At 38.7% G+C, this 22,778-nt stretch overlaps 1 protein-coding gene across 3 annotated transcripts in view; it reads right to left on the reverse strand.

The window, feature by feature from the left end:
• Window positions 1–22,778, reverse strand: part of LOC138757422 (PGAP2-interacting protein-like) — a 92,136-nt gene that overhangs the window by 19,834 nt on the left and 49,524 nt on the right. For all 3 annotated transcript variants that reach the window (XM_069924684.1, XM_069924686.1, XM_069924685.1), the window contains 7 exons: window positions 21,895–22,149; window positions 17,045–17,161; window positions 8,514–8,605; window positions 8,192–8,297; window positions 5,316–5,451; window positions 1,898–2,047; window positions 489–633 (listed from right to left, as the gene is read on the reverse strand). In XM_069924684.1, the coding sequence (XP_069780785.1) occupies window positions 489–633; window positions 1,898–2,047; window positions 5,316–5,451; window positions 8,192–8,297; window positions 8,514–8,605; window positions 17,045–17,161; window positions 21,895–22,149 (1,001 nt within the window). The remainder of the gene's footprint in view (window positions 1–488; window positions 634–1,897; window positions 2,048–5,315; window positions 5,452–8,191; window positions 8,298–8,513; window positions 8,606–17,044; window positions 17,162–21,894; window positions 22,150–22,778) is intronic.

The raw sequence follows: 22,778 nt of genomic DNA on the forward strand, positions 1-22,778 counted from the left end.
GGACAATTATGCTGTCATCCTGCAATCAGAGCATGCCACTGCCCTAGCTGTCTCTTCCTAATTTAAATAAATATCTTATCTGGCCGTATCTCACTGGAATCAAGCTCATCCTCCACTTCTGTGTGCTGAAGCCTTGTGAGCCAAAGCCTCAAAGTCCATTCCTACCCTAAGCCACTCACACATTGGCCGGTCTCCACTCACACTCTAGCCACTCTGGTTGTGGGAGGGGGTGCCTCTGTGAATGCAAAGTGGGAGGAAAGAAGACAGAGGGAAAGGGAAAGAGAGGCAGACAGACCTAGAGGAAAGGAGACAAAGGAATAAAGTGAAGGAGAGAGATGGGGGGCTTGTGGAAACCAGAAAAGTTGATGTTAATACCCTCTGGTTGGAGGGTGCATTCTTCCAGTTGAGACTATAGAGTAAATATTAAAGTAAAAACTTTTGAAGATTGCAGTCCTTTTATTTAGTTCATTTCATAAATGTCCTCTTACCTTTACTTTTCCAATGTTCCGAAGCTGTTGATAGTCTCTGGAACCAGGTGCAGAAGTAATGTAACCCAAAAATACAAGAGGTTGTTTGATTTCCTTCAGTATATTTGAAATGTATTCTGCCTGCAACTTCCTGTCCAAATCATCCCTGATAAAAGCAAATGTTGAAGAAACTTAATACAAAATCAACTTTTTTTAAAAAAAAAACAAAGTGAACTTTTACAAACAGACAATATTCCTTCTATTTACTCCATTGATCCATCTCAAAACCATCTTGACCTCACACCTCCATTATTCTCTTCCATCTCTACAACATTCTTAAATTTCTCATTCCTCCAATTCTGGCCTCCAGTGCACCGACTGATTTCTATGACCATTAGTATCAGGCCTTGACCTTTTGAAATCCCTTCTTTTTAGGATGTTCTTAAAAAATACTACAGGTGTCTAACTTTTTATCTGGATCTGGAATGGACACCTGCTATTGTTCGGAATCTTCCAGATTTCAGAATAGTTTTAAAATGGCGGCCCCTTTAAGCCCGCCCAAATCATGCTGCCGTCTCTCCCCTCCAAATGCTTGTCAGTACACTCACCTAAGTCAGGCTGCCATTCTCTCCCCCCCCCTGCCCAAGTCACGCTGCCGTTGGTCCCAAATCCCTCCCACCCCTCGCTCGCCAGAGTCATACTGCCGTCTCTTCCTCCCCACCCTGCTTGAGTCACGCTGCATCTCTCCCTTACCCCACTTCTTGGTTTCCCTGTGCTGGCGCTGGTGCACAGTGGTTTCAGCTGCGTGGGGGATTATGGGTAGCGCCAACAGCAATTGATCCCACTTTGAGCCACTGTTGAGACGACTGAAAGTGCAAAGACGCTGGATGGCCATCAGTATACGGCGATTCAGAGACACTTATATACTGAAAACGACATGGTATATTCCAACACAAGTTGAGCGAGGGTCATGCTCAAAGGGTAGTGAAGTAGTAAAACAATGATACCACTAATTAGCATCCCAGAATGCAATTGAGCCAAACTCCATCTTTGATGAGCAGGTGTCATCTGCCAAAAAAGTGCTAGCTTTTGGAAGTTGCTGTTATTGGAATCCCAGATAAAAGGTTAGGCACCTGTACTTTGATCCATTCTTTTGTCACCTAATGCCACCACGCAAGAACCGCTCATAATTTGTTTTAATAGCACCCCTCAAGAGAAGAATTTGATACAAGAACATCTCAGGTGATTTATAAATACCATCAGAAAATTATCTTGATGTTAACATACAGAGGTTGCAACATTAAAAAGTCATATGCAAATGTTTCTGGTAAAAGCAAATGTTAAAAGCAATGCATTGAATTCAGTCCAGATAGATCTACAAACAAAGGAAGCACTACAACATTATAAATAATATAGCAACAGTCACTTACTGATCATTACCAAAGTGAGCAACAACCAAATCCACAAGATTTCCTGAAATGTTGACAGTCATTGAAATGGCAGGAGCAATCTCTCCTTGCGGGGATGGAAGAAGATGGTGAGTAGATTGAATGATAGGGTATCTTGACAAAACCATTATTCTAAAACAAGAAATGAATTAAATCTCATTTTGACTGTCGCAGGATTACCAAAATGTTTTTTGAAATTACTCTATGCTGTGAAACCAATTGTTTCTTACAATTTTAGACCATAAAATAAAGGAAACATAACAGAACACGTGAATAAGGATTGTCTGTAAATCAGAGTAAATTTTAGCCAATTCTGAAGTTGAATTAGCTTTTGCTCAAAGATACAAGGAGAAAGAGGACAGCAAGTCAATGTCAAATGAAAAGCAGAAATTGGCTGATGCTCAAAATTTGCAACAACAGAAAATCTACTAAATACTCAACATAGCAGACAACATCTGCAGGGATGTTTCTCTGTCCACTAATGCAACACAACCTGCTGCAGGTTTCCAGTAATATTAAGTATTTCATTTTTAAAAGTAGTAAACATTCTGGTGTGAGATAAAGACCATTCCACCGCCATCCCTCCAGACTGAGAATAGGCTAAATAAAACAGTTCTAATATGAACTGTACAACAAGTTGTCTGAGAGGAGACACTGTATAATAGATCAAGTTAGTTAAGATGTGATGTTGTTAATCTCAATATTAAACAGATTACCAAGCAGGACCTTCAGGTGCAAGCCAAAGCATGGTGCTCCCCTTATTAGATGCTGGCCTCAGGAACCTGTGCTGCACCATGAAGTAGCACAAATTTCCCATCTTATACACTGGGAAATAAATATCTGTTGAATCTATGCCAGATAAACCTGGCAATTACAATTGTCCAACTGAAATAAGAGGCAGCTGCTAAGGGGAGAAGAGTAAACAATTAGTGGAAGTCCAGAGGGGTGGAGGGAGCAGAGAGGTGATGAGCCCTCAATTGTCACCAGCATTATGAAATGAAACCAGAAAATTGTTTCTCTGTAATTCCTGTCCTATAAAAATATTCTCATGTTATTGGATGACATTGCAGCCACATTATAATAAAAACAGTTTCGCTTTATCATGTCCTTCTTTAAGCCTGTACTTATTTTTCTTCATTCTAGAGAATGTTTCTTTTCTAGCTTGCTTACTCCTCATTCTTTCTTAGAGGGTAGACTACTAAACAGTATTTAGCAGTCCATGTACAAATCTAAATAGTTTCTATATGTATGACAAGAGATTGTTTCTCTTGTTCTCTCTCAATGCCTTCCCCACCCTGTAGAATAAAAGGCCATTGCAGTGTCATTCAGACTAATAAGTCCCAAAAGGAGAAAACCCTCTATTTCCCATACATCTGCCCTGGCTCCTTCCACCCTTCAACACCTGGAGGACAGGCTACCCCTCATCTTCACCCTACCATCCAACCAGCCTCTGCATCTAACATATTATCTGCAATTTCAAACACTTACATCATGATACCACCACTAGATAAATTTTCATTTCTCTGCCTTCCACAGGAACTGCTCCCTCCATGACTCCCTCATCTGCCCATCCCTTCCCCTTGATTTCCTCTTTGGTACCTACCTCTGTGACAGCAGGAAGGGCTACACTTGTGCCCACACCTCCTCGCTCATCACCATTTAGGGCCCCAAACAGTCTTTCCAAGTGAAGCTACACTTAACTTGTTAATCAGCAGGGGTCATTTATTGCATCCAGTGCTCCAGTTGTGGCTCTTCTACATCAGAGAGACTGGATGCAGTCTGGGAGATCATTAAGCAACTTTGCTCTGTCTGCTGCAAGAGTGGAGACCTCCCAATGGCCAACCATTTCAATTCCACACCCCACTCCCATGCCAACATATCCAAGGTCACCTGCAAACTGGAGGAACAACATCTAATACTCCATCTGCACACCCTCCAACCAGATGCATTAACATAGACTTCTCCAGTTTCCATTAGGCCCTTGTCTTCTCTCTTCCCCATCTCCTTTCCTCCAGCTCTCCACCCCCTTTAGAGAGCTATCCCCTCCCCTTCCCTTTCTATTCAGAGAGCTATTCCCTTCCCATATCACTTCCCAGCTTTTCTCTCTTCTGCCCTCCCAACCATATCCACCCATGTCCTCTTGCCTGTGGGCCCTTCCCCCCATCATTTCATTTAGCCACCTGCCTGCTTTTTGCTCATACTTTGATGAAGGCCTCAGGCCCGAATCATTGATTACATAACTTTGCCAGCACTTTTCTGTATTGAACTCAAGGAGAGAAAGGATAGTCTTCTGGAGAGGTTCCTCTATTGGAATGTTGTTGGTTAATACAATTATAAGCATAAAAAGGGAGACAAAAATGTATAATGTTTTTATTGACATATATCCAAATTCATTCAAAAGGTGTGTGTGAAATAGTTTCTTTATTTTTGCCAGACCTTGAATTGAATCCATTCTGAACTATGTACTTACAGATATAATTTCAGCTGGAGAGATGTGGGCAATGCCATACAATTTGACAATTTATTGGAATGGTTTTGCTCCCATTTCAATTGAGCCACATGTTGCTGAACACTCAAAAAAATATAACGGTACAAAAGTTTCTATCCTTAACCAATTAAGTTAAAGACCTGTGAAGAAAACTAAAGAAATAGAGCAATTTTGAAGAGAATTAGAAATGGGAAAAGGAACAGAAAAAATGGGTTGAAAGAAAAATAAATTAAATGCAAGATTGAAATTCATGTGATTAAAAAAAGCCTTGAACAATCTGAAGAAACAATGGTTTTATCTATAGATCTTATAGATCTTAATATGGATAATTCCAGACCTAATGATTAATAGTTTGTTTATTCTAACAGCACAAATTTTATTAAAATTCATGTACAGGATAATTGTGAGACATTTTTGTCAAATTACGCAGCAATCTGTATCAATTCACAACTCTCTGCAACTTGTCTCTGAATTGTTAATTTTTAAATCCCAATATACACATCTATATTGATTTCCAAACAGATTTTGGTCATTACTCAATAAGCAAATAACATTTCACTACAGCACACAAGGACACACCAATATTTTCTTACATTTTAGATAAAATAGAAAATATTACATGGTATGCCAATTGTATCAGAAATAGCCATGCATTTGCCAAAGTGAAATTTACTTCTGCATGAAGGTCATTATAAACAATCCAATACAAAGCTCAATATAAATAACCCAAACTATTGCTGAAAAATCACCAGGAAAATGAGTAGCAAATAAAACACCAACTCCACGAATGTAAACAAAAATCAGTGATTCATGGCTAAATGCTAGGGCCATGTTTTCATTCAATTGGTCCAGAAACAGATAAATTGAGGAGCAAACAAAGAAGACATATGTAAATGGCCATCACAGACTTACCCCCAGGTGTGATCTTTTGTGCTTGGACCAAAATCTGTGTGAAACCCCAACTTCTCCCCCAGCCACATGGTAAGATCGTTATTCCCCAGGAAAGGCTTAGAGGCATCACTTTCCAATAGAGTAATTAAATCAGCACCTATCATTGATAACAGAGTACTGAATTAAGAAGTTTTTCCGTTAACCAAATATGAGACAATACATGGAGACAAGTGAACACAGGTGCTGAAATCTAGAACAAAGTGGGTCAAGCATCCATGGGGGGGGGGGGGGAATGGACAGTATGGACAGTTAAAGTTTTCAATCAAAACCCTGCTTCAGGATTGAGAAAATGAGGACTGGTAATTGTAAAGAGCTAAGAGGAGGAATTAGTATGTGATAGGGATAAAGGGTGATATTTGGAGTGGGAGGGGTGGGGTTTAGAGGCAGAGACAGTAGATAGAGTTATAGGTGACAGCAGACAAAAGTAAAAAAGTAGGTGGAAAGTGACAGTGAAGGTGGAAACAGCTGAAGGAGATGGGTGGAACCATATGATGGAGGGATGGTAGCCAGTGGGAAACAGTGCGTTGGGGTGTGGGGTTCATGGGCAGGGGGAGAGGAACTTGGTAACAAGTAATCCATGCCCGATTTACCCTGAAGGAATAATCTGCAGCGAGATTTTTTTTTTCCCCACAAAGACTATATGTAGCTTTCACATTGGTAATTATTTCACCACACTTAATTGACGCTAAAAGCAACCTCTTAAAGTTTAGTTCTTAAAGATTTTTTTTTTATATAAAGTTTAGGAACTTCAAGATCCTTAAAAATCTAAACTTAAACTTTGGCATGAAGTAGAGATCCTGGGCAGGCAGCAGCTGTGGAGAGAGGAGATTGAGCATTTCACAATTGGAAGAAATGAGTGATTCAAACTAGTTTTCAAATGTATTGGGCTGGAGGTCAAGGTCAGGGAGTTTAAAAGGAAAAATCTGACAGAAGATGGAGGGCAGGAGAGAGTGAGTGACAGTACTGAAAGCCAGTATGAAAAAAAAAACAGCTTTTCAACCTGCTATTTTACACAACTTTATTCAAACAACTGCTACGAACAAAGCACAACCAAGGCACTCCACCGGCTGAATATTTGCTCCTATCTTTACCAAAGGTTTATCTGTGACTTCAGAGAACATTTACTTTCACAATTTCAAACTTACTTTTTTTTTTACCTATTATTATTGTTCATTTTAATTTTTAAAATTTATTTTCCTTGATTTTTTTTGCCAGTTGATTGCCCAGATACCAGGAGTTCTACTGCAAAATGACCCAGAGTGTGCAGAGCCACAATTCCTTTAGAATTCTGAATGGGTGGGTGGGGAGGGGGGGGCGGAATACAAGATTTGTTTTGGCATCACATTCAATGTGTATGCCAATGAACTGCATGGCAAGGACAAGCAGAAACTTATCCATGTTCTGTGTGAGATGAGAGCTGAGGGCCACAAACTCTGGTGGGCAGTGGGGTGGATCTAAAGTTGAGAAATTCCGACTGCAGGCAAACTGATTTGAAGCTACTTACAACAAGCTGAGTGGGTGAAAAAATAAAACATCTCTCTCAAATTCAGCACAATTTCCCCAGTCCCTTGTCAGATCTTCCCATTAAGCTCTTCATTCCCTTAAACCAGAATCCTATACTTCTCCAATTCCTGACACAATCACTATAGCACATTAAGCTTACTCCCAGTGCAAAAACATCTTTTACATACCAGCAACAATATTCCTCAATGCCCATTCTCAAATTGTTGGCATGAATAATTTCCTTCCGTTCCTTCAGAGAAATTTCACACAAAGGTTGGCCACAGGAACTATTCACCAACACCTTGTCCTTAATGATGAAACAAGTAACGACAGACGGAGTTGTGATGATACAACCACTGGTCTGTCTGTAACTGCCTCCACCTGTCTGCCTACTGCACTACCTACTCCCTGCCAATCACTGGCCTCATATAAAGGCTCACACCAGCCGTTGTGTAGGCAGTAGAATCTGTGGAGCCAGAAGGGATACTGAACCTGGTGTGCAAGGTTTAAGCTAATTAAAGCCTGTAGTACAGACTTCGTAGTTCAAGCAGGTTTGTTTGCACTGCAGTGCATCACAGGAGGTGACAAAGGTTATGCTGAAGGAAAATCCCTCTCCTCTCTTGAATCAGTTTGATCACAAATGTAAGCCAATTTCAAATAAAATGGAGGGGAGATTGTTTTTGACAATGCTTCTGACTTGGAAAATAAAAAGGAGTAGCTTCCCAAGTATTTGTTGGAAAAGTGCATGTGCACTTTTATTTGAACAGAATCAGGACATGTACGGTGTACCATAATGAACAATTAGCTGCCATTCAGCACCAGTTCAAAAGATAGTCATTGGAATGAGGTGTCAAGAGATTCTCCAGCCTCATACAATATTGACTCTGACGAGAAAATCTCTGTGGTGTTACATTCAGATAATCAATGATTCTAGATCACGAGAACAGAATAGGAGCAGACCATCCAGCCCATAGAGCCGGCTCTGCCATTCAATGAAATCATGGCTGATCTCATTTTAAACTCATTTCCCCATATCCCTCAATTTCCCTACTATGTCAAAGAAGGCAGCATCCCACCAACACCTCAATGAGAGAGGTGCAAGAAAATTGGTACGTGGAGAAATTCAAGATAGCACTTCAGCACTGAATTCTGCGTAACTAAAGACAAACCAGAAACTTCCATTTTGCTAAAAATACTCTTATACTAAAAATGGTTATTCACCAAGTATCAAAGATAAAGAAAAATGATGACAGGAAAGGTTGTGAAAAATAGAAGTACTTAAAATAACTTTTTTAAAAATTTCTTCAATAATTTGTCCAAAACAAAACACATACCTGTTTGTTCAATAAGCTCAACAGATCTTTCTAAACTTGACCAACCTTGATTGTCATACCCAAATCTGTAAGACCATATCATAGCTGAAAAATCTCTCTTCACAGACTGATCAGAAAAAATAGAAATAAAAAGTGAATCAAATTTTGAAGGATAGTGTCCAAAAAACATTGTAAATTCTGAACCTGATTAGATTTTATTATATATTGTACATTATGATGTTCATGCCAAGATTGCTTTGGTTTAGTTTCAGAATTGAATGCCAGTTCTGATTAAACTAACATTTTTAAAGTTTCTATAGAAAAATAGTAAAGTCTTACTCACTGGGATACCCACTGAATCGAGTAATTTCTTCTGATACAACAGGAACCGGTGACCTAATCCTAACAGACCCACACCTACAAACAGCCAAAGCACTACACAGGAAAAAGTAAAATTTGCAAAGAAATTTCAGAATATAAATATGACACTGTATTTCATTTCAACAATAGTTACAAGCCAAATACTTTCAAAATGCCAGCATTAACAGTGCCCTCCATAATGTCTAGAACAGACTTTTCCCCCTATATTTGCCCCTGTGCCTCACAGTTTCAAATTTGTAATCCAACAATTCATGTGGAATTTAATGCACATTCCAGATTTTATTCAAGATTATTTGTATACATGTAGAAATTACAGCACTTTTTTAGGGCACCATAATGTTTGGGAGATTTGGCTTCAGGTATGTTTAATAGCTTCATTGGTGCAGGTATAAGAGAGCTAGACTTGCTTCTAAACTTTTTAATCACCTTTAGAGTCTGTAGTTGACATGAGGACCGGAGTTGTGCCAATGAAACTCAAAGAAGCCATTATGAGGCTGAAAAAAGAATAAAACTAAAAGACATCACTCAAACCTGAGGATTATCAAAAAATCAACCTTTTGGAAGATCAGTATAAAGAGTGTACTGGGGAGCTTCGTAATCACAAAGGGACTGGTAGGCCAAGAAAGACTCCACTGCTGATGTCAGAAGAATTCTCATCATAATGAAGAGATTTTTTTTTGATCCAACAGATCAGAAAGACTCTTTGTGAGGAAGATGTGGATGAGTCAATGACTGCTGTCCTCAGAAGACTTTATGAGCAGAAATAGAGACACTATGCTGCAAGATGCTAAGCCACAGAAAGGGTGGCTAGATTACAGTTGGTTAAGAAATATTTAAAGGAGCCTGCAGAATTCTGGAAAAAGGAGTCTGATCTCAGAAGAGGACTGGTCAGTACTTAGAAGGGAGACTGTCCAGGATCACCAGGTGCCGTAGGTTTCTGTGAGGGACGTTGGACAGAGTGGTAAACAAAAGTTAAAGAATTTCATGCATGTTACATTCTAAATGTATTACGTGACAATAAACGAACCTTTACCTTTAGATGAGATGAAGATTGTCCTCATCAGAGTGATGGCAAGAGCAAAGTATGGAGGCATAAAGGAACTGCCCAAAGCATACCACCTTTTCCATGATTTGCATCTTGCAATGTAGCCTCTATTTCTATTCATGAAGACTTCTGAGGACAGTAGCCATTGGCACATCCACACCTGCCTCCTGAAGGATGTTTCTGATCTGTTGGGGATTTTTGTCTTCATTATGATGAGAATTCTTCTGTTATCAGCAGTGAAGGTCTTCCTTGGAATACTAGTCTCTTTGCAATTACTGAACTCACAGCACACTCTTCTTTTTTTTTTTTAAACTTTATTTAAAATTTTATGACATGAATAAAATAAAAATTACATTTAAAGAAATAATAAAAAATAAGATAATAAAAATTAGAATACTACATCATTAAACTACACAAATTAACCCCCCAATAATTATAACACAACATTAATCATCTAATTTAAAATTAATCCAACCCTCCCCCCAAAATAAAGAGTGAAGAATTAATTAACAATATTGTAAATAAAATAGAAAAAAACCCACTTACAAAGGATAAAACAACAAAAAAAATTACTAACAACAAAAAAAATATCAATACTAAAATAATACCCTTAAACATATATTTAAATCAAACATAATACATGTATTTAACAAATGAAATCCACTTTAAAACTAAGTTCAAATATTAAAATCATATATCAATCACATATCTGTTATTCAAAAAAATCATAATTAATAATACATAAATACAGAATTTCCATTAATACCAAGTTTCCTTTATAATTCATCGAGAGAACAAAAACATCCCTTAGAAAAACAATCAGATAAACTTTTTATTCCCTTCCCCTCCCCTTATATAAAAAAAGAAAAAAAAAGAAAAAAGTTTAAACTCTTATAAAATTCTCCATATTCTTCATTTATAACATCTTCAAAATACTCCAACGAAATTAACTTAATTTTATTAAACTCTTCTCCCTCAATGTATTTGTACTTAATTTTCTTCTTTTTCTTCTTATCACCTTTCCCCTCATCTTCCTCTTCATCTAATTCAACATCCTCAATTTTTAACTTATTATCTTCTGTGACATCATCCTCTTAAAAAAGAAAGAGAAAACCCCCCCCCAAAAAAGAGAAAAAAAAGGAGAGAAAAAAAACCTCCTAATTCCCTCTCAATTACAATCAGAAAACAAAAAGAGTTAAAAAAAATTATTTATTTTTTTTTTAAATAATAAAAAAACCTTCACTTCTTAACCCAAAAATTAAAAAGAAAAAAAAACAGGTTGGAGGTCACAACTACCTCCTCCTGTTTAAACCGCCCAAAGCGGTAACTCCCCCAAAATATTGGGTGTGAGATGACTCACAGGTAGCTGATGGCTTCTGGAAACTAGTGCCCACCCAGTTCCCTCTCCCAACTCCCATTTCATTAAACTATCATCATTATTTAAACTATTTAAACTCTTTTCAAAAAAAAGATAAAAGATTTATTTTTTTAAATCAACGTTACCACTTCGATCACCATTGCTTCCATTTCTTTTAAAAATCTGGATACCACCTTACATCTCTACTCTCTTTGGAGACCTTGAAGGACTACATCGTTCCTGAAACTGCATGATTGGTAGAGACTGAGCAAAGTCCATAACCTCTTTAGGATTGTCAAAGAATTTTGGCTAATTTCCATCCTAAAAAATCTTCAGTACCGCAGAATACCTGAATGTTGCCCTATGTCTTTTTTTCCACAACCGTTCTTTCACAGAATTAAATTCGCGTCGTAATAGCATAGTATTAAATCTCCATCTTGAAGCTTTCTGAACATCTTGTGAACTCAAATATTATAATAATAATGAATGATCCAAAACCAATCTAGCCTTATACTCCACAGATGTAACTCTATCCTGCAAATGTGCTGATATTAAAAAATAATCAATTCTAGAAAAAGAATTATGTCGCGAGGAATAAAAAGAAAAATCTTTCTCTGTAGGATTAACTCTTCACCAAATATCAATTAAATTCAAATCTGCCATCATATTAATCACTTGGATTGCCATCTTAGACTTCTTAATTACTCTTGAGTACTTATCCAATAAAGGCTCCAACACCACATTCAAATCTCCCCCAACATCACATTAGAGTTCAATTGTCCAAGTAATAAAGACATCCACAACAAAAGCTGTATCCTCAACATTAGGAGCATAAACATCAAGCAAAGTCCATGCCTCATTAAAGATTGTACAATTTAATTTTAATAATCTTCCACCATTTTTCTCTTCACTCTGTAACTAAAATGGTAGATTCTTATGTACCAAAATTGCCACACCTTTTGCCTTAGAATTAAACGAAGAATAAAAAACGTGCCCAACCCATTCACGTTTGAGTTTCAAATGTTCCTTATCTATTAAATGAGTTTCCTTTGCCATTGCGACCACCGTTTCTTTCATTTCTTCCAGAAATCAAATTCCCTTCTTGCAGCTCTGCCCTCTTTGGAGACCGTGGAGGACTACGTCATTCCTGAAATTGCGTAATTGGTAAAGACTGAGCAAAATCCATAGCTTCTTTAGGATTATCAAAGAACTTTGGTTGATATCCATCCTGAAAAATCTTCAGTACCGTAGGGTATCTAAATGTTGCCTTATATCCTTTTTTCCACAATAATTCTTTCACAGAATTAAATTCACGTCGTTGAAACATAATTTCCTGACTCAAATCCGGATAGAAGAAAACACGATTACTCTGAACCATCAAAGGAGATTTGTTTTGCTGTGCATTTCTAATAGCCATACGTAAAATAGTCTCTCTATCACAGTAATTTAAACAGCGAACCAGAACAGGTCTTGGATTCTGTTCTGAAAAAGGTCTCCTTCTCAAAGCTCTATGAGCCCGTTCCAATATTAAACCTTCAGAAAACTTATCTTGTCCCAACACTTGTGGAATCCATTCAGTGAAAAATTTTCTTGGATCTGGCCCTTCTATGCCTTCTGGCAAGCCGACAATTTTCACATTATTCTGTCTGGATTGGTTCTCCAAATAATCAACCTTTTTTGCTAAATTTTTATTCTGAATCTGTAACGTTTCAATTGTTTTATTCACATCTTGCAATTGATCTTGTACATCAGATAATCGTTGATCACACATCTCAAGTCTTTCAATAGTTTCGACTTTAAAAGCTCCATAATCAGCCATCTGTTGAGTATTGACATCCACCAATGCATTAATCTTAGAAGTAAGATTATTCATAGAATCACCTAAATGCATCATTGAAGAAAATATCTTATGTTCAAGACTCTTGAAAAGTATATCAACATCAGTAGATCCAGACATGGTGGGATTCTGCTGTTCTTGTGGAATCAGAGGACCTTCTATCCCTTCTTTTAATTTAGTAGCTTTTCTTGCAGTTTGACTCCGTGTAAGAGCCCCTGCCACAGACCCCCCAGAAGTATCAGGAGGCTGATGATCAGGGTTATCTTTGAACCAAACCTCCTTTAAAAGCTTTGTTACGTCAGTATCTGGAAGAGCTGATATAACTGGTGGTATAGCAGTCAAATAACAACTCTTTAACTCTCCAACTGGTGGCGCCCCAGCTAATTCAGCAGTCAAAGTCTCAGTAGATGTTGTTTGAAATACTGGCATCCGGCCAGCCCTTTGTTCTAAAGGCAGCTGAAAACGACCTTCAGAAAGACTTACGGAATCAGAACGGAGCTCCAAGGCCGAATTCTTCGCTTGTTTTCCTGGATCCATTTCACGCTGAGTCATGGCTTTTTGTAAACAAGCAGGCTCAGATAATTTCGGAAAATATAATTTTTTAACAATCTGTTGATGTTTTCTTTTACTTTTTTTTAAACAAATGAACCATTAGGTATTAATTCAACATCTCATACTATTTATAAACTTTTTAAAAAAGTTTTAACGGGCACTTAAAGACAAAACAATAAGTTAGAGTCAGGAGAGGACTGGAAGGCACGTCTGTTCCTTATGCCATCTTGCCACGCCCCCTCCACAGCACACTCTTCTTAATGATGTTCCAAACTATTGATTTTGCTCATCCTCATGTTTGGGCAATGTTTCTTCCTGTTTTATTCACCATCATAATGGCTTCTTTGACTTTCATTGGCACAACTCTGGTCCTCATGCTGAAAAATGGCAACTACAAACTCCAAAGGTGATCAAAAGCTTAGAAGCAAGCCTAGCTCTCTTATACCTGCACCAATGAAGCAATTAAACATGTCTGAGTACTCACCAACACCTGTGAAGCCAATTGCCCCAAACATTATGATGCCCTGAAATGAGGGGACTATGTATAAAAAGTGCTGCAATTTCTAAATGGTCAAACCAAAATGTACACAAATAACCTTGAATAAAATCTGGAATATGCACTTTAATTGCATGTGAATTGCTTGATTACAAATGGAAAACTATGGAGCACAGGGGCAAATAAATGGAAAAAAAGGTCTTTGTCCCAATTATTATGGAGGGCATTGTAGGAATGCCTACAGCAATGCCTCAACAAACAATTAGGAAGAGGAATGGACTTTTATTGAAAGGATATCAAGTGTAGAAGTAAGGATGTATTTATGCAAAATTACACAGTACTAGCAAGACCTGCCCAGAGCTTTTGTCTCCATATTCAAGTAGGATCTGCTTTTATTGATATCTGTAATCAAGGGGTTTGTGGATGAAGATAGGTTGAGCCTATACTCACTGGAGCACAGAAATAACCTGATTGAGATTCTGAAGGAGAATGGATTGCGCAGATATTGAGATGATGTTTCTCCCAATGGGGATGTACAGAATTCGGAAACATTATTTCAGAAATAAGGGGTCACTCATTTCAGATAATGAGCAACATGTTTCTTCAAAATTTGTTGATGAGTTAAGAGTCACAAAAACTATTCAAGGAAGTGACAGACATTTAAACTACAAGGGAGTCGTAGGATAAGGGGGTAGGACAGGAAATTTGCCCAAGGTCAAGATTGAATCAGACATAATCTTATTGATCAACAGCACAAGTTCAAGGTTTATTCCTACAGGAATAGGAAGAGGACAAAATGTTGGGCAGCAGCTCTTTTCCTATCCTGCAGTAATGCCCCTGAGATACATCACAGGCTGAGATTTTGGGTGATGATTTTGAGTGCCTTCAAGAGGAAGATGGACAATCCCTGACAAACACTGAAATAGTTATGTAAAAGATAGCAAATACACTTGAACTGTGGCAATATCCTGATATCTTTGGTTACATGAAGGAATGTAGAGGAATTTTTATTTAGAGGATGAATAGCCAAGGTAACATTTATCACCCTCCCCTAATTGACTTTGAAGTGGTGTTAAACCCTCCTGAAGAATTGTGCATGTGGCAAAAGTATTTTCTTAGTGCAGGCCAATCTGATACAACTACCATATATACTTGTGTAATATTCGAGTTTTGGGGACCAATTTTTAAGGTAAAATTAAGAGAGGTTACATGCTACTTTTGAGCACATTAAGTACTTGTGTCATTTGAGGCGTTTGGAGCTCTGGACCAGGTGATAAGTCCGCGATTGGGGTGTCAGGACCTTGAATAGGTGGGCGGCCAAGGCAAGGGTTGGTGGTCAGGCTGTCAGGATTTCCGGTGGGCAGGCAGCGGGTTGAGGATCAGTGGTTGGAGGGTCAAGAATTCAGATGGACATCAGCAGAGGCAAGGATCCGCAGCATTTGGAGCTCGGGGGGGGGAGGTGGGTGGGCGTGGGGGGTGTGACAGGCAGTTGGGGCGAGAATCAGTGGTCAGGGCCCAGTTAAGAGAAGGCAATCAGTGTTTTGGGAGCACCGGTGGGTGGGTAGGTGGCCCAGGCAAGGGATGGCAGTCAGGGCATCAGGTGCTCAAATGGGCAGGCGTCCAGGACAGAACCTGGAGTCTCTAGTCAGGACGTAGATTTTTACACGTTAACAACAATTACACGTGCACATAGGTTAAGTACCCAACCTGGATGTTTGTTGATGATACTAAGATTGGAGGCATTGTGGGCAGCAAGGAAGGCTTTCAAAGTTTGCAGAGGGATCTGGACTAACTGAAAAAATGGGCCAGAAAGTGGCAGATGGAATTTAACGCAGATGTGTGTGAGGTGTGCATTTTGGAAGGACAAACCAAAGTAGGCCATACACAGTAAATGGTAGGGCACTGAGGAGTGTGCAGGAACAGAGATCTAGGAATTCAAATACATAATTCCTTGAAAGTGGCTTCACAGGTAGACAGAGGTGTGAAGAAAGCTTTTGGCATCTTGGCCTTCATAAATCAAACCATTCAGCACAGGAATTGGGATGTTATAGTGAGGTAGTATAAGACATTGGCGAGGCCAAATTTGGAGTAGTGTGTGCAGTTCTGGTTGCCAAACTACAGAATGTCAATAAGATGGAAACAGCACAGAGAAGATTTACTAGAATGTTGCCAGGTCTTCAGGAGTTGAGTTACAGGGAAAGATTAAACAGGTTAGGACTGTTCCTTGGAGTGTCGAAGAATGAGGAGAGATTTGTTAGAGGTTTACAAAATTATGAGAGGCATAGACAGAGTAAATAAGAGTAGGCTCTTTCCCCTTAGATTAAGAGAGATAAATACAAGAGGACATGGCTTTAGAGTGATAGGGGAACAGTTTAGGGGGAACTACTTCAATCAGAGTGGTGGGAGTGTGGAAAAAGTTGCCATCTGATGTGCTAAATGCAGGTCACTCAAGTTTTAAAAATAAATTGGATACATTGATAGGAGCAGTCTGGAGGGTTATGGACTGGGTGCAGATCATTGGGACTAGTGATATATATACATGTTGTAGAACTGAAACCATTTATAGATCAGACCAAGTAACTATGATCTGAACATTTATGAAGCAAGTGAGTATTTTTTGCAACAATAGCTTGTTAGCATAGATGTTTACCATATTCTTAGCTTCATAGCTTTTTTTATTTTTCAAAAATATTTAAATTCTACAATCACCATGGTGGAGTTTGAACTCCTGAACTTTTAAACAAGTTCTTTGGCATGAAAGGTTGGTAAAATAACAGTATCTTTCCAACAATACTTTTTTTAAAAAACCTTTGTGGGATTGTTTTGCTTTGTTTCCAAGATTACAAGGCAAAAGAGTGGATCTGAGGAAGATCACAAATTGATTGTGTTTATTCTTCATTATTCACACCAAAAGTAAAGTTAAAGAACAGTCTTCAATGCATACATTTATCATAATGGATGGCATTTAAAGGGCTTTTTAAAAATAGTTTAAAAGTTTACTTTAGACCTGTTTGTTTACACATTACCTTATATACAGTGAATTCAAAAGGTGCTTTCAAAATTTCCAAAATATGTCCTACTTGTAGATCTTCTCAAAGCAAAAAGAAATTTGTAATTTCAAATTTGCATTGATAAGAAATATTTAAAAAATAAAATATAGCCATCCAAATGGAAATTTTTCCCCAATGTAGTAGTTATATACTTACATTGTTTGACATACTTCACCAAGAATTTGAAAAGAGCCATATTTTTGCTTTCTGTTGGGACCAATTTAGGCCGTTTACCAAAGAATAACCCCAAACCAATCAAATGCATGAGTGTTCCTGGAAAAGGAAGAAAATACCAAGTTTAGGTTTTGGAATCAATGCAATGCTAGAAGCAAGCATCATGTCCACAAACTTTCAGTAGAGCCATCCAGTCAGTTCCACACTCTATTCCCACATCGACACATCTTGCCATGGCCTCATGCAGTGCCAAACTGAGGCTACCCACAAATTGGAGGAACAACACCTAATATTCCATGTGGGCATTCTTCAACCAGATGGCATTAACAGCAACTTTCTAGTTTCTGTTAATTCCCCCATCCCCAAAGTCTCCCTTTTTTCCCATCCCTATTCCTCTGACTCCCTTCCTCCAGTCCCCCATCCCCTTCTCTTCCCTATCCATTCAGAGAGCCACTTCCTCTCCTTTTTCTCTTCTCCTCTCCCACCAAAAAATGCCTATAATTTCTTCCCTGTTAGCCTGAGTTCTACCCCTACCCTTTTCCCCCTCTTCTCCTCCCCCCCCCCACCTTTATATTCAGGTGCCTGCCTGCTTTTTACTCATACCTGGACAAAGGGCGCAGGACCAAAATGTTGGTTACCCTTGAATTCCTATAGATGCTGTGTGACCTATGATTTTCTCCAGCATATTTGTATATTGGATTACAGTGCCAGCGCCTGTAGACTTTCTTGTTTAAGGATGCATGCATCAGGTTCAGTATCTATGTAAAATATTACTTCAGCAATATAATTACTGGGCACGAGCATTGTGGTGTCTGGACTCAGGAGCACAAATCATTGCTGATTGCAAAGAAGAAACTGAAACAACCTGTAAAGAAATGCTAAATGTCTAGTTGTAGTCAGAGTAGTGTAGCATGGAACAAGCCATTCGCTCCATGTCGACTAAGTTGAGATTCTGGGCTTGACTAGTTTGCCTGCATCTGGTACCTCTCCTTCCAAGCCCTTTCTGAGCATAAATCTGTGCAACCATCTTTTGAATGTCAAAATCATGCCCACTTCTATAGTTTCTTCAGACAGCTCATTTCACATACAGACCACCCTTCACCTCTCACCTTAAACCTATGTGTTCTTATTCTACACAATCATCTACCTTGAGGTAAAAGACAGAACTTTACTTTATCCATGTCCTCTCAAGATGTTATAAACCTGTTTAATTTCACCCAGAGACTCCTTTACTCTGAGTAAAGACCCAGCCTTTCTAACCTCAAGCCCTCGATTCCCAGCAACATCTTAGTAAATCTTTGTGCTCTTTCCACTTTATTGGTGTCCTTCCTATAGCTGGGTCAGCAGAACTGTCCACAGTACTCTCACCAACGCCTTGTAATCAGTGAATCATGAGGTCCCAACTTTTGTACTCAACACCCTGCCCAATGAAGACCAGCCTGCCAAACATTTGTTCATCATTTTGTCCATCCAAGTTGCCACTTTTGGGAAACTATATACTTCTACTCTTCAGTTAGTTGTGGGTTAGCAAACAGATCACCTGAATGAGCATCTTTAAAACCACTGGGAAAAGTAGGTGTTCTTTTAAATTTCTCTATTGGCTAATTAGCTGCAACCAATAAAAAGAGGGGAAGCTCAAGCAAAGGTGTGTGCGAGAGAGCCTTTGACTCAAGAAGCCTCAGTGAGGAGCAGGAAAATGTTTTTGTAGTGATAATACAAAGTCAAATTAGAGGTAATGGTTGACATAGCAGTTAGTGCAAAGCCTATACAACGCTAGTGATTAGGAACGGACCAGGGTTTAAATCCTGTGCTCTCTGTAAGGGGTTTGCATGTTCTCCCTGGGTCTGCATGGGTTTTCTCTGGGGGCTTTGGTTTCCTCCCACCATTCCAAAATATAGGTTAATGGAGTGTAAATTGGGCAGCATGGTCTTGTGGGCTGAAATGGCCTGTTACCCCACTGTATCTCTAAATTTAAAATTTTTAAAAATTTAAAATTTAAATCAAGTTGGCATGCAGGAACAGGTGATGTGTTACAGCTGCATTGGCACCACTATTGAAGGAAGGAAGGAACGGGCTCCATCTGAACTGTGATGAGACCTGGATCCTGGTGAACCGCATAACTAGGACTGTGGTAGAGTTTTACACTAAATAGTAAAGGGGGTGGGTTCAACGGATTGGAGTGGGATGGATAAAGTAAAAAAGAGTGGAAAAAAGTAAAAGAAAAGTAAGTGAAAAGATGATAAAAAAGTGCAAAAGAGGCAAAGATGACCAGATTTTAAAAATATAATGGGTGCAAGGGCACTTTATCTGAATGCCTGCAGTATTCTGAACAAGGTCAGTGGCACAAATCAGAACCAGAGGGTATGGTTTTAGTGGCCATTACTGAAACATGGCTGCAGGGTGGAGAGGGTTGGGAATTAAATATCCAAGGATATTTGGATATAAGGAAGGACAGGCAAGAAGTTAAGGTAGGTGAGTAGTGGTCTTCAATAAGGATGAGATTAGGGCAATGGTGAGAGATGATGCAAGATCTAAGGAGCAAAATGTTGACTATTTGGATAGAGATAAGGAACAGTAAAGGGGGGGAAAAAAATCACAGGTGGGAGTTGTCAAAAGGCCACCCAATAATAACATTATAGTGGCACAGGTAATAAACCAAGAAATATTGGAGGCAAGCAAGGATGGAATGGCAGTTATTATGGGGGACTTTAACATGCACATAGATTGGGAGAATCAGGTTGGTTGAGGCAACCTTGAGGAGGACTTCATAGAATGTATGCGGGATGCCGTTCTTGATAGCATGCTGCTGAACCAACAAGGTATCAACATGCTATCTTGAACCTTCTCCTGTGCAATGAGGCAGGTAAAATTAGTCATCTTGTAGTTAGGGATCCTCTTGGGAAGAGCGATCACAGTATGATTGCATTTATTAGACAAATGAAGAGTACAATAGTTCAGTCTAAAACAAGTGTGTTATGCCTGAACAAGGGAAACTACAAAGGGATGAGGGAGGAGTTGGCCAGGGTAGATTGGGAACACAGGGTATTGGTGGGGGGGGGGGGGGAAAACAGTTGAGGAGCAGTGGAGGACATTTAAAGAGATTTATCAGTGATCAAAAGTATACTCTAGATAAAGGAAAAGGTAGGGGCAGCCAGCCTAAGGAGGTCAAGGAAGGCATTAAACTAAAAGCTCATGCATTCAAAGTTGCCAAGAGCAGTGAGAAACCAGAAGATTGGGAAACCTTTAAGAAGCAACAAAGAACCACAAAAAAAATGGAATATAGACTATGAGAAAAAATTAGCATTAAATATAAAACTGGACAGTTTTTAAGTTTTTAAGGATGGCAAAAATGAAAGTTGGATCCTTGAAAGATGAGAAGGGAGAATTGATATCGGATAATGAAGAAATGATTGAGGCTTTGAATGACTATTTTGTGTCAGTCTTCACAATGGAGTACATGAATATGTGAAAGACAGATGTTATGGGAAGTGAGGAGCTGGATGTAATAGCTGTCACTAAAGAGGTCACACTCAGAAAACGTGAGGGTATAAAGATAGATAAATCCCCTGGTCCTGATGGAGTGCATCCCAGGGTACTGAAAGAAATGGCAGAAGCTATAGTCGAGGCTTTGATAATAATTTACCAAAAATTCTCTGAACTCTGGGCAGGTCCCTGTGGATTGAAAGATGGTAAATGCAGTGCTACTATTCAAAAAATAATGTAGGCAAAAGGCAGGGAACTATAGGTCAGTTTGTTTAACATCTGTAGTTGGGGAAAAATGCTTGAAGCTATCATTAAAAAAATAGTGAGGCATCTGAAGCCAAATTGATCCATCAGGCATACAAGGAATGGATTCAGCAAAGGTAGGTCTTGCTTGACACATGTTCTTTGAGGACATAACGAGTATGATAGAGGAGAGCAGATGAATTTTGTTTACCTGGATTTTCAAAAGGCATTTGATAAAGTGCCGCATAAAAGACATACAGAGATAAGGATGTATAGAATTGGGAATGATGTATTAGCATGGATGGAGGATTGGTTATCCAATAGAAACCAAAGAGTTGGGGTGCAGGGATGTTTTGCTGGTTGGCAAACAATGGTGAGTTGGGTGCTGCAGGGTTCAGCGCTGGACCCGCAACTGTTCAGAGTATACAAGCGATCTGGAAACGGAGACAGAGTGTAGTGTATCTAATTTTGCTGATGACACTAAATTGAGTGGAAAAGCAAATTGTGTAGGTAGTGTACGGAGAGCCTGCAGAGAGATATAGATAGGTTAAGTGAGTGGGCAAGCATCTGGCAGATGGAGTACAATGTTAGCAAATGTCAGATTATCCTCTTGAAGGAAGAATGGAAAAAAATCAGAATATTATTTAAATGGCAAGCCCAAAACATTGTTTATGTATTTTTATCTTTGGTTTATAAAGGGCACTGTTTGATCTGCTGAGTTTCTCCAGCTTTGTGTATTTACAGCAGCGACACTAATCCTGCTTCAAATATACATTTTAAATAGTTGCGAAACTTGCCAATATTATGGCCATGATGAACACAAGATTAATTTTTTTATCTGCTTATTCTATCCATTTTAGGGCATCACAATCTAATGATTTGTTTGTCTTTGGTCTTTTGATCTTGAATTCAGTATTTTTTAAAATAATTCATTAAAAATGGCATAACTAAGTAGGTTATTTATTTATATATTTTTTTAAAAGGCAGAAATTACAAACAAAATTATTAAACATGAAAGGTTTTCTTTAATTTTTTTACTGACCATCAGAATATGTCTCCCCTTCTTAATGGATAGTTTAATTCATACTTTACTAAAAATCACATACCCAAAACCACCATGGTCTTTTCTCTTGTGATGGAACCTCCAGGTACAAAGTTGTAAGCTGTACACCATACTGTGCTAAGCATTTCCAACAAATATACCACCATTCCTGTGCCCAAGGCCTTTCCTGGATGTCCTGAACTTATGAGACGTTCAATGATGTGGGGCCACAGCAACATGGCATAAATGGCTAGCACAGCTCCTGCAGAAAATGCTCCTTCCCTCCGAAGGTAAAAAAGGCAAACAGTTGATGCTACTCCTGTAAAGGCAACAATGAAAATTCATTACCCTACAAGAAATCTCCTGGATATCTTCACACTACAATTAACCAACATAAACACTGAAGAATGAGTCGGAATTACATTCAATGAACCAAGCTTGCAGAAATCGTGGATCATAATTCTGGTAAAAGCCAGATCTTGTTGTGCAATTCCAGATCGAAAAGCCATCATAGGAAAAATGTTTTAAAAGCAAGTTAGCCATTCTGTAGTATTCTCCCCCTCCCCAACCATGATCCACCTAATTCTACTCTCCCCACTCCTTAAATGTGTTGTTTCACAATAAATACTTTCCTTTAAAAACTCAGTCTTTGTTTCAACAATGATTTGAGGCAAATTCTTTGAATAAAAGATTTTGTTTTATAAAAAACAAGTTGCTTTCCTTTGAGGATGCCCATTACTTGTAACCCTCCCACATACTCTTTGGTCACACCCTGTTGTTCACCTCTGGGAAGGGCAGTGAAAGTGCTGGCCTTTCTCAAAGAATCAAATAACATTGTTAAAATATTCACTGAATTAATCGAGGAGGCAGATACTTTAGAGTTGAGCCAACAAAAACAGCACTACCAGTACCACACCCATGTTGAGATCTGCTGGATTCTCTTCATGC

The sequence above is a fragment of the Narcine bancroftii genome, chromosome 3 (genome assembly GCF_036971445.1).
Source record: "Narcine bancroftii isolate sNarBan1 chromosome 3, sNarBan1.hap1, whole genome shotgun sequence".
Classification (NCBI taxonomy): Eukaryota; Metazoa; Chordata; class Chondrichthyes; order Torpediniformes; family Narcinidae; genus Narcine; species Narcine bancroftii.